General features: G+C 51.4%; 1 protein-coding gene across 1 annotated transcript in view; it reads left to right on the top strand.

Moving 5' to 3' along the window:
- The window catches only part of nphs1 (NPHS1 adhesion molecule, nephrin), a gene marked incomplete at its 3' end in the record, with an annotated part of 51,326 nt that extends 38,776 nt beyond the window's left edge, over positions 1 to 12,550 (top strand). The window contains exons 15-22 of the mRNA XM_067981602.1: positions 3,601 to 3,773; positions 4,533 to 4,673; positions 6,012 to 6,152; positions 7,043 to 7,164; positions 9,192 to 9,354; positions 11,254 to 11,410; positions 11,685 to 11,836; positions 12,439 to 12,550. Of these exons, the coding sequence (XP_067837703.1) occupies positions 3,601 to 3,773; positions 4,533 to 4,673; positions 6,012 to 6,152; positions 7,043 to 7,164; positions 9,192 to 9,354; positions 11,254 to 11,410; positions 11,685 to 11,836; positions 12,439 to 12,550 (1,161 nt within the window). The remainder of the gene's footprint in view (positions 1 to 3,600; positions 3,774 to 4,532; positions 4,674 to 6,011; positions 6,153 to 7,042; positions 7,165 to 9,191; positions 9,355 to 11,253; positions 11,411 to 11,684; positions 11,837 to 12,438) is intronic.
- Between the last annotated feature and the right edge of the window lie 278 nt (positions 12,551 to 12,828).

Raw genomic sequence — 12,828 nt, 5'->3', positions numbered from 1 at the left:
TGAGTTACAGTATATTCCAGATGTGTAACCCCGTGCTGTGATATACAGTGAGTTACAGTATATTCCAGATGTGTCACCCCGTGCTGTGATATACAGTGAGTTACAGTATATTCCAGATGTGTCACCCCGTGCTGTGATATACAGTGAGTTACAGTATATTCCAGATGTGTCACCCCGTGCTGTGATATACAGTGAGTTACGGTATATTCCAGATGTGTCACCCCGTGCTGTGATATACAGTGAGTTACAGTATATTCCAGATGTGTCACCCCGTGCTGTGATATACAGTGAGTTACAGTATATTCCAGATGTGTAACCCCGTGCTGTGATATACAGTGAGTTACAGTATATTCCAGATGTGTCACCCCGTGCTGTGATATACAGTGAGTTACAGTATATTCCAGATGTGTCACCCCGTGCTGTGATATACAGTGAGTTACAGTATATTCCAGATGTGTCACCCCGTGCTGTGATATACAGTGAGTTACGGTATATTCCAGATGTGTCACCCCGTGCTGTGATATACAGTGAGTTACAGTATATTCCAGATGTGTCACCCCGTGCTGTGATATACAGTGAGTTACAGTATATTCCAGATGTGTCACCCCGTGCTGTGATATACAGTGAGTTACAGTATATTCCAGATGTGTCACCCCGTGCTGTGATATACAGTGAGTTACAGTATATTCCAGATGTGTCACCCCGTGCTGTGATATACAGTGAGTTACAGTATATTCCAGATGTGTCACCCCGTGCTGTGATATACAGTGAGTTACAGTATATTCCAGATGTGTCACCCCGTGCTGTGATATACAGTGAGTTACAGTATATTCCAGATGTGTCACCCCGTGCTGTGATATACAGTGAGTTACAGTATATTCCAGATGTGTCACCCCGTGCTGTGATATACAGTGAGTTACAGTATATTCCAGATGTGTCACCCCGTGCTGTGATATACAGTGAGTTACAGTATATTCCAGATGTGTCACCCCGTGCTGTGATATACAGTGAGTTACAGTATATTCCAGATGTGTCACCCCGTGCTGTGATATACAGTGAGTTACAGTATATTCCAGATGTGTCACCCCGTGCTGTGATATACAGTGAGTTACAGTATATTCCAGATGTGTCACCCCGTGCTGTGATATACAGTGAGTTACAGTATATTCCAGATGTGTCACCCCGTGCTGTGATATACAGTGAGTTACAGTATATTCCAGATGTGTCACCCCGTGCTGTGATATACAGTGAGTTACAGTATATTCCAGATGTGTCACCCCGTGCTGTGATATACAGTGAGTTACAGTATATTCCAGATGTGTCACCCCGTGCTGTGATATACAGTGAGTTACAGTATATTCCAGATGTGTCACCCCGTGCTGTGATATACAGTGAGTTACAGTATATTCCAGATGTGTCACCCCGTGCTGTGATATACAGTGAGTTACAGTATATTCCAGATGTGTCACCCCGTGCTGTGATATACAGTGAGTTACAGTATATTCCAGATGTGTCACCCCGTGCTGTGATATACAGTGAGTTACAGTATATTCCAGATGTGTCACCCCGTGCTGTGATATACAGTGAGTTACAGTATATTCCAGATGTGTCACCCCGTGCTGTGATATACAGTGAGTTACAGTATATTCCAGATGTGTCACCCCGTGCTGTGATATACAGTGAGTTACAGTATATTCCAGATGTGTCACCCCGTGCTGTGATATACAGTGAGTTACAGTATATTCCAGATGTGTCACCCCGTGCTGTGATATACAGTGAGTTACAGTATATTCCAGATGTGTCACCCCGTGCTGTGATATACAGTGAGTTACAGTATATTCCAGATGTGTCACCCCGTGCTGTGATATACAGTGAGTTACAGTATATTCCAGATGTGTCACCCCGTGCTGTGATATACAGTGAGTTACAGTATATTCCAGATGTGTCACCCCGTGCTGTGATATACAGTGAGTTACAGTATATTCCAGATGTGTCACCCCGTGCTGTGATATACAGTGAGTTACAGTATATTCCAGATGTGTCACCCCGTGCTGTGATATACAGTGAGTTACAGTATATTCCAGATGTGTCACCCCGTGCTGTGATATACAGTGAGTTACAGTATATTCCAGATGTGTCACCCCGTGCTGTGATATACAGTGAGTTACAGTATATTCCAGATGTGTCACCCCGTGCTGTGATATACAGTGAGTTACAGTATATTCCAGATGTGTCACCCCGTGCTGTGATATACAGTGAGTTACAGTATATTCCAGATGTGTCACCCCGTGCTGTGATATACAGTGAGTTACAGTATATTCCAGATGTGTCACCCCGTGCTGTGATATACAGTGAGTTACAGTATATTCCAGATGTGTCACCCCGTGCTGTGATATACAGTGAGTTACAGTATATTCCAGATGTGTCACCCCGTGCTGTGATATACAGTGAGTTACAGTATATTCCAGATGTGTCACCCCGTGCTGTGATATACAGTGAGTTACAGTATATTCCAGATGTGTCACCCCGTGCTGTGATATACAGTGAGTTACAGTATATTCCAGATGTGTCACCCCGTGCTGTGATATACAGTGAGTTACAGTATATTCCAGATGTGTCACCCCGTGCTGTGATATACAGTGAGTTACAGTATATTCCAGATGTGTCACCCCGTGCTGTGATATACAGTGAGTTACAGTATATTCCAGATGTGTCACCCCGTGCTGTGATATACAGTGAGTTACAGTATATTCCAGATGTGTCACCCCGTGCTGTGATATACAGTGAGTTACAGTATATTCCAGATGTGTAACCCCGTGCTGTGATATACAGTGAGTTACGGTATATTCCAGATGTGTCACCCCGTGCTGTGATATACAGTGAGTTACGGTATATTCCAGCTGTGTAACCCCGTGCTGTGATATACAGTGAGTTACGGTATATTCCAGATGTGTAACCCCATGCTGTGATATACAGTGAGTTACGGTATATTCCAGATGTGTCACCCCGTACTGTGATATACAGTGAGTTACGGTATATTCCAGATGTGTCACCCCGTGCTGTGATATACAGTGAGTTACAGTATATTCCAGATGTGTCACCCCGTGCTGTGATATACAGTGAGTTACAGTATATTCCAGATGTGTAACCCCGTGCTGTGATATACAGTGAGTTACGGTATATTCCAGATGTGTCACCCCGTGCTGTGATATACAGTGAGTTACGGTATATTCCAGCTGTGTAACCCCGTGCTGTGATATACAGTGAGTTACGGTATATTCCAGATGTGTAACCCCATGCTGTGATATACAGTGAGTTACGGTATATTCCAGATGTGTCACCCCGTACTGTGATATACAGTGAGTTACGGTATATTCCAGATGTGTAACCCCGTGCTGTGATATACAGTGAGTTACGGTATATTCCAGATGTGTAACCCCGTGCTGTGATATACAGTGAGTTACGGTATATTCCAGATGTGTAACCCCGTGCTGTGATATACAGTGAGTTACGGTATATTCCAGATGTGTAACCCCGTGCTGTGATATACAGTGAGTTACGGTGTATTCCAGATGTGTAACCCCTTGCTCTGTGGAACAGGCTGACCGGGGAGGAGCTGGAAACTCAGGAGGCAGATTATGGCGGTCAGTCCAGCTCAGCACAGATCACAATCGTCGTTTCATCGTCCGATAACGGGAAACGAGTGACCTGTCAGGCCCACAGCCCCATCCTCAACGAGGCACTGAACACTTTCTATACACTCGCCGTACTGTGTACGTATCTCGTTCAAACCCTCGGACTGTGTATGTGCAGGATTCAGTGTCTGGTCACTCAGTGTCTGGTCACTCACTGACTGGTCACTCAGTGTCTGGTCACTCACTGATAGGTCACTCAGTGTCTGGTCACTCACTGACTGGTCACTCAGTGTCTGGTCACTCACTGACTGGTCACTCACTGACTGGTCACTCAGTGTCTGGTCACTCACTGACTGGTCACTCAGTGTCTGGTCACTCAGTGTCTGGTCACTCACTGATAGGTCACTCAGTGTCTGGTCATTCACTGACTGGTCACTCAGCAGACACTCACTCACTGGTCACTCATGGTCACTCACTCATGGTCACTCACTCACCGGTCACTCACCGGTCACTCACTCACCAGTCACTCACTGGACATTTACTCACTGGTCACTCACCAGTCACTCACTGACTGGTCACTCACCAGTCACTCACTCACTGGTCACTCACTGACTGGTCACTCACTCACTGGTCACACACCGGTCACTCACTCACTGGTCACTCACCAGTCACCCATTCACCGGTCACTCACCAGTCACTCATTCACCGGTCACCCATTCACTGGTCACTCACCAGTCACTCATTCACTGGTCACTCACTCACTGGTCACTCACTGACTGGTCACTCACTCACTGGTCACACACTGGTCACTCACTCACCGGTCACTCACCAGTCACTCATTCACTGGTCACTCACCGGTCACTCACTGACCTTTGGGTAATTCTGGTTTGTCTGTAGATCCCCCGGAGTTTTCGGAGGGTCAGCTGCGGGTGGTCCAGGCCATGGAACGTGGAGCTGCCGTGATCCCCATCAAAGTGACTGCCAATCCCCCCGAGGTCACCTACACCTGGAGCCGCAATGGGCAGGTGCTGGTCAAAGGTCAGAGTTCAGTGTCTTTGATTCACTAACAGATCGAATCCCACGAGGATAGGTTCTGTGACCCCTCGCTCCATACGCACCGAGCAGAGTGGCCTGGGGTGACCCGAGCGGATCGATGGGCAGTGACCTTTGACCCACAAGGTACAGGTGGGAGGGGGCGTGCGAGAGATGGACATGGTGTGATGCCCGCCCCCTGAGAGAGTACAGAGCCCGAGTTCACTTAGCAAGAGTGGGCACTTGAGAGAGGTACCGGAAATTACCCACTCTCACTGGGGTACGGGTCCTACACGCACCGACTCTCACTGGGGTACGGGTCCCACACACACCGACTCTCACTGGGGTACGGGTCCTACACACACCGACTCTCACTGGGGTACGGGTCCCACACACACCGACTCTCACTGGGGTACGGGTCCCACACACACCGACTCTCACTGGGGTACGGGTCCCACACACACTGACTCTCACTGGGGTACGGGTCCCACACACACCGACTCTCACTGGGGTACGGGTCCCACACACACCGACTCTCACTGGGGTACGGGTCCCACAGACACCGACTCTCACTGGGGTACGGGTCCCACACACACCGACTCTCACTGGGGTACGGGTCCCACACACACCGACTCTCACTGGGGTACGGGTCCCACAGACACCGACTCTCACTGGGGTACGGGTCCCACACACACCGACTCTCACTGGGGTACGGGTCCCACACACACCGACTCTCACTGGGGTACGGGTCCCACACACACCGACTCTCACTGGGGTACGGGTCCCACACACACCGACTCTCACTGGGGTACGGGTCCCACACACACCGACTCTCACTGGGGTACGGGTCCCACACACACCGACTCTCACTGGGGTACGGGTCCTACAGACACCGACTCTCACTGGGGTACGGGTCCCACACACACCGACTCTCACTGGGGTACGGGTCCCACAGACACCGACTCTCACTGGGGTACGGGTCCCACAGACACCGACTCTCACTGGGGTACGGGTCCCACACACACCGACTCTCACTGGGGTACGGGTCCCACAGACACCGACTCTCACTGGGGTACGGGTCCCACACACACCGACTCTCACTGGGGTACGGGTCCCACACACACTGACTCTCACTGGGGTACGGGTCCCACACACACCGACTCTCACTGGGGTACGGGTCCCACACACACCGACTCTCACTGGGGTACGGGTCCCACACACACTGACTCTCACTGGGGTACGGGTCCCACACACACCGACTCTCACTGGGGTACGGGTCCCACACACACTGACTCTCACTGGGGTACGGGTCCCACACACACCGACTCTCAGTGTATTTTGCAGACGGACCGTCTCGTCATCACCTGAAGGAGGGGGGAACGCTGGAGATCTGGAACCTGATTCGGGACGATTCCGGATTCTACAAGATACACCTGAGGAACGAGGAGGGGGAGAATGAAGCTCTCCTTAAACTCGATGTGCAGTGTGAGTAGGTCAATGGGACCTCGCCCCATGGAGCAGGAGAAAGTTACCTCGTGTGGGACAGAGCTGGGAGTGTTTGATGGGACAGTGTAGAGGGAGCTTTACTCTGTATCTAACCCTGTACCTGCCCTGGGAGTGTTTGATGGGACAGTGTGGAGGGAGCTTTACTCTGTATCTAACCCTGCACCTGCCCTGGGAGTGTTTGATGGGACAGTGTAGAGGGAGCTTTACTCTGTATCTAACCCTGTACCTGCCCTGGGAGTGTTTGATGGGACAGTGTAGAGGGAGCTTTACTCTGTATCTAACCCTGTACCTGCCCTGGGAGTGTTTGATGGGACAGTGTAGAGGGAGCTTTACTCTGTATCTAACCCTGTACCTGCCCTGGGAGTGTTTGATGGGACAGTGTGGAGGGAGCTTCACTCTGTATCTAACCCTGTACCTGCCCTGGGAGTGTTTGACGGGACAGTGTAGAGGGAGCTTCACTCTGTATCTAACCCTGTACCTGCCCTGGGAGTGTTTGATGGGACAGTGTAGAGGGAGCTTTACTCTGTATCTAACCCTGTACCTGCCCTGGGAGTGTTTGATGGGACAGTGTAGAGGGAGCTTTACTCTGTATCTAACCCTGTACCTGCCCTGGGAGTGTTTGATGGGACAGTGTAGAGGGAGCTTTACTCTGTATCTAACCCTGTACCTGCCCTGGGAGTGTTTGATGGGACAGTGTAGAGGGAGCTTTACTCTGTATCTAACCCGTGTTGTACCTGTTGGTGTTGCGGTAGACTGGAGTGACAGTCTATGCCTGGATTTTAGTTGGTTTAGTTTCCGTCTGGGGGTTTACGACGGGTCACAGAGGACGTGGGGACTAACCAGGACCTAAACTTGTTTGTGATCCACAGACTCCGCTCGAATTTATAGCATTGGGGATCCAACAGAGGTGGACCTGGGAGAGTCTGTCGAGATGGTTTGTGAGGCAGATGCGAACCCTGTCAGAAACAAGATGGTGACTTGGAAATGGACAGTAAGTGATTCACATCAGTCTCTGATTCATCATCTGATCTTCCACAAAGTCCCACTGTGGAACCTCAAAGACCAGGAATGGGCAGTCCCACACCGGGCAGTGATCTCCCGGTCCCACACCGGGCGGTGATCTCCCGGTCCCACACCGGGCGGTGATCTCCCGGTCCCACACCGGGCGGTGATCTCCCGCTCCTTGGGCCCGATATTAGGAGGGAGGCGGGTTGCCAGCGGGGGGTCCACTGGGCGCGTGGGTAACCTGCCCAGTAAAATTGGTGGGTTCCCCACGTGATCGCAAGTAAATTGAAGCCACTTACCTCGGCTTCCAGGTTTCGCGCTAGAAAGCTGCGCAGCGGGCGGACTGCACACCCCCATCATAGGCTGTCAGCTGGAGGAGCCCCATTTAAAGGGGCAGTCCTCCACTGACTGATGCTGCAGAAAGGAGCCAAAATTACAGCATGGAGCAGCCCAGGGGGAAGGCTGCTCCCAGGTTTAATGATGCCTCACTCCAGGTCCTACTGGATGGGGTGAGGAGGAGGGGGAGGACAGAGATCTTCTTCCCGGCAGGTGGGAGGAAGTGGCCTGTCTCTGCCACCACGAAGGCCTGGCTCGAGGTGGCAGAGGTCACCTGCACCACCAACATATCGCCCACCTGCATACAGTGCAGGAGGCGCTGCAATGACCTAAGTAGGTCAGCCAAAGTGAGTACAATTACTCATTCCCCTACACTCCGTCTGCCACATCACCGCCCCCACCCCCCATCTCCTTCTGCACTGTCAACACTACTCTGTCACATCACCCCTCACACCCACTCAAAGCTCATCCTCATCTTACCTGCACTTACTCACCCCGCCAGTACTCATCCCACCACTACCACTCAACCCAATCCTCATACAATCTCATGGCTCCATCTCATACTCACCCTCTGGTGCATCTCTTTCACGGTCAGCCTCACTCAACCTGCCACTACCTGTGCTGCAGCCACAAGGCATGTATCACATATGTGCAGTAGGAAGCGTAAGGCAAATGTGTCGTGAGCATGAAGGGGATGCACAAGGGTGTTTGAGGGTTTGTCATGGTTTTTACTTATATTTGATTTCTGATCAACTCACATTACATATTATATTGTCACCACTCCTGCCACATCTGGGCCATTCTTGACTGCCTTGTACAATAATGCCCTTTCATGAGGCTCTCCATGAACACCCTTGATGCCACCCATTGGGTCACCCTACAGTGGGTGTATGTGTAGTTGCACGACTACTTTGTGCAGGTGCCTGTTGCGCAGCACTGTGTTGTGTAGCTCCACGTGGCGGAGGTGGACGGCATGCCTGGCGAGGCTGGTGATGTTGGTCGTCCTCCAATGGAGTGATGAATGCAGCAATGGACCTCCCCCACTCGCCCATCCTGACGGTGTGAGTGTGAGGGGGTCCACAAAGTAGGTAAATGTGTTGGACAGCAGAGTTTAGGGTATGATTTAATAATTTGGAGTGTGGCAGGCAAAACTTTGTCTGAGGTGAGAGAGTGCCCTGCTGCAATGAATGAGGGTTTACCCCCCAACTGTCATGGAACCCGCTGCATCTCCCACTGGCAGCTGACTGAAACACGTCTGAAACGACAGGGAGTGTTTCCCACAGCATGGGAAACACACTGAGGAGAGTCCAAAATCACATCCCTGCTAAAATCTCTTCCCAATGAGGTCTGTTAACGACCTCAAGTACCTCCCGAACTATCTAAACTGTCATCCCACCGGCTTTAATTATCGGTGGGAGTCCCGCATGCGGGGGCCGCGCGCTCCGATTCGCGTCATTGGGGAACCCGGAAGTGGGCGGGTTGGAGCCGGGCTCCGGACCCGCTCTGGGATTCCCCAATTTTAGGAACCCCCCCGCCACACCTCGAATGCACCGGCTCGGCCAGCCTAAAATTGACCCCCATGTCTGTGAGTCCCACCCTGGGTGAAGAGGTACCCACACGAGGCCTGAAGTGAGACTGATTCTACTGTCGCTCCTGGACTTTTTCTCCTTTTCCCAGGGACAAGGGCGGGAAATAATCGAGGAAGATCAGATTTTCATGCACAACGCGACGAAACTGATCATCGAAGTCGCAAAACGGTCAGATGCCGGGATTTACGAATGCGGGGCTGATAATGGAATCCCACCGGGAGCGACATCCAGAGCCCAGCTGATCGTACGATGTAAGAGGGTCAGACAGCTCAACCAGGGTCCGCACAATGAACAAACTGTGAGGGGCGAGTTGGAGGAATCAGTAACTCGATGTCTGAACTGGGCATCGTTCTGCTCTGGAGATCAGAAGTTGGAGTTAATGTCCTTTCACCACCAGGACCAAGGGAACAATCCTGGCCCCAAATTCTGTCCTTTGTGTGAAATGAATCTGGGGAACTCCCAAACTCCCAGCAGCCACAGTACAATTCTGGCCACAGTTCATCAATGGTTGATGCAGAGTGGGAATCAGTGTGGGCAAGGAATAAGGCACATTGATGGGACAGTGTAGAGGGAGCTTTACTCTGTATCTAACCCTGTACCTGCCCCGGGAGTGTTTGATGGGACAGTGTAGAGGGAGCTTTACTCTGTATCTAACCCTGTACCTGCCCTGGGAGTGTTTGATGGGACAGTGTAGAGGGAGCTTTACTCTGTATCTAACCCTGTACCTGCCCTGGGAGTGTTTGATGGGACAGTGTAGAGGGAGCTTTACTCTGTATCTAACCCTGTACCTGCCCTGGGAGTGTTTGATGGGACAGTGTAGAGGGAGCTTTACTCTGTATCTAACCCTGTACCTGCCCTGGGAGTGTTTGATGGGACAGTGTAGAGGGAGCTTTACTCTGTATCTAACCCTGTACCTGCCCTGGGAGTGTTTGATGGGACAGTGTAGAGGGAGCTTTACTCTGTATCTAACCCTGTACCTGCCCTGGGAGTGTTTGATGGGACAGTGTAGAGGGAGCTTTACTCTGTATCTAACCCTGTACCTGCCCTGGGAGTGTTTGATGGGACAGTGTAGAGGGAGCTTTACTCTGTATCTAACCCTGTACCTGCCCTGGGAGTGTTTGATGGGACAGTGTAGAGGGAGCTTTACTCTGTATCTAACCCTGTACCTGCCCTGGGAGTGTTTGATGGGACAGTGTAGAGGGAGCTTTACTCTGTATCTAACCCTGTACCTGCCCTGGGAGTGTTTGATGGGACAGTGTAGAGTGAGCTTTACTCTGTATCTAACCCTGTACCTGCCCTGGGAGTGTTGATGGGACAGTATAGAGGGAGCTTTACTCTGTATCTAACCCGTGCTGTACCTGCCCTGGGAGTGTTTGATGGGACAGTGTAGAGGGAGCTTTACTCTGTATCAAACCCTGTACCTGCCCTGGGAGTGTTTGATGGGACAGCGTAGAGGGAGATTTACTCTGTATCTAACCCGTGCTGTACCTGCCCTGGGAATGTTTGATGGGACAGTGTAGAGGGAGCTTTACTCTGTATCTAACCCGTGCTGTACCTGCCCTGGGAGTGTTTGATGGGACAGTGTAGAGGGAGCTTTACTCTGTATCTAACCCTGTACCTGCCCTGGGAGTGTTTGATGGGACAGTGTAGAGGGAGCTTTACTCTGTATCTAACCCTGTACCTGACCCTGGGAGTGTTTGATGGGACAGTGTAGAGGGAGCTTTACTCTGTATCTAACCCTGTACCTGACCCTGGGAGTGTTTGATGGGACAGTGTAGAGGGAGCTTTACTCTGTATCTAACCCTGTACCTGCCCCGGGAGTGTTGATGAGACAGTGTAGAGGGAGTGTTTGATGAGACAGTGTGCAGGGAGTGTTTGATGGGACAGTGTGCAGGGAGTGTTTGATGGGACAGTGCGGAGGGAATATTTGATGGGACAGTGTAGAGGGAGTGTTTGATGGGACAGTGTGGAGGGACCTGTGTTTGATGGGACAGTGTGCAGGGAGTGTTTGATGGGACAGTGTGCAGGGAGTGTTTGATGGGACAGTGTGCAGGGACCTGTGTTTGATGGGACAGTGTGCAGGGACCTGTGTTTGATGGGACAGTGTGCAGGGACCTGTGTTTGACGACTTCTTTTCCTGATGTCTGCAGATAAACCTGAGCTACGGAAAGGAGTTCATTTGAGCAAAGTGGCTGTGCTGGGTGATGGGATGAACTCGGCCACTCTGAGCTGCAAGGCAGAAGGAATCCCCGATGTGGAGTTCAACTGGGCCAAGACCGGGGTGTCCCTGGACCTGAGTAACCCCAGGTACGGAGTGAGCTACCACAGGAGCTCTGTACTGCTCTTTAGGGAGTGAGGAATCAGAGGGAAGGTCAGAATTATTGATGCTTCCTCCATCCAATATAAGATGAGAAGTTGATGAATTCCGTAGGACCCGTACCCCAGTGAGAGCCGACGCCCACGGAAACGGGCGGAGGTCATTTGGAAATTAAAGAGAAGCAACAAATCCAGAAAAATCCTTCACTCCATCAACAGGAGTTTACTTTCTGGGGCACATTTCTGATTTTTCTTTTATCTTTAGATATTCACAGGTAACGTTCCATGAGGGGCCTCTCCACACGAGTCAGCTGACGATCACTAATGCCAGTGCTGCCCAGGACTACGCAATCTTCACCTGCACCGCCCAGAACCCACTGGGACTGGACTTCTTCGATATTCAACTTGTGAGCACCAGTACGTCCAATAACAGAGACCAGAACCAACGAGAGGCGCACAGAACGAGACTGACATTCGACCCATGAAAAGAGTTCGCCCACACCCCCTGGACACTCTCCCCGATCACAGACTCTCTCCCCATTTAATCTCCCCCACACCCCCTGGACACTCTCCCCGATCACAGACTCTCCCCCATTTAATCTCCCCCCACACCCCCTGTACACTCTCCCCCATCACAGACTCTCCCCCCATTTAATCTCCCCCCACAGCCCCTGGACACTCTCCCCCATCACAGACTCTCCCCCCATTTAATCTCCCCCACACCCCCTGGACACTCTCCCCCATCACGGACTCTCCCCCCATTTAATCTGATGGTGTGATCTGAACCCCGTTTTTCAATGATCAGAGCCTGACTGAATGCTTTCCCTGTTCGAGGTCTGGGGCCTGAGATATACGGAGACACGAGGGAGTGGGAAGGGAGTGGGTGCCTTAATCAGGGTGAGTCTCACATGCAGTGGGAAACTGAAAGGTTACAGTCCTGAGGCCCTGTTCCCTCACTCGATCACTCCCAACGTAACTAAGGTTAACGTTAACCCCTCGATTTCTGTCTCTCGTTCCAGGTCGGCCGGACTCTCCGACGGGACTGACGATGTTGAGTAAAACTCACAACTCCATCACACTCGAATGGAGTGAGGGATTCAATGGAGGTCTGGAGCAGAGTTTCCAAGTCAGGTCAGGACTCTGCACCGTGGGTCATTAACCTTTGCCTGAGAGGTGACAACCTCACCCCAGGGGTTCAATGAGGTCGGGTGGGGAGAGGGAACGACGGTCAGTGTCTCCCGGGGGTGAGGTCCAGCAACTGCAGACTTAATGGATCAAACTGTTGACCCCCCCCCCAATCAATCTCCTCTCCTATTCCAGCTGTGGCGCCCCCACCCCGCACTCTGACCCTCGACCCCTCACCTGTGAGGACCTGTGACTAAATCGTTACATCAAATTTACAGCACAGA

The sequence above is a fragment of the Heptranchias perlo genome, unplaced genomic scaffold, assembly GCF_035084215.1.
Source record: "Heptranchias perlo isolate sHepPer1 unplaced genomic scaffold, sHepPer1.hap1 HAP1_SCAFFOLD_820, whole genome shotgun sequence".
In the NCBI taxonomy this organism is placed as follows: Eukaryota; Metazoa; Chordata; class Chondrichthyes; order Hexanchiformes; family Hexanchidae; genus Heptranchias; species Heptranchias perlo.
The sequence above is the reverse complement of the archived record's forward strand: the minus strand, read 5'-3'. Positions and strand labels throughout refer to the sequence as shown.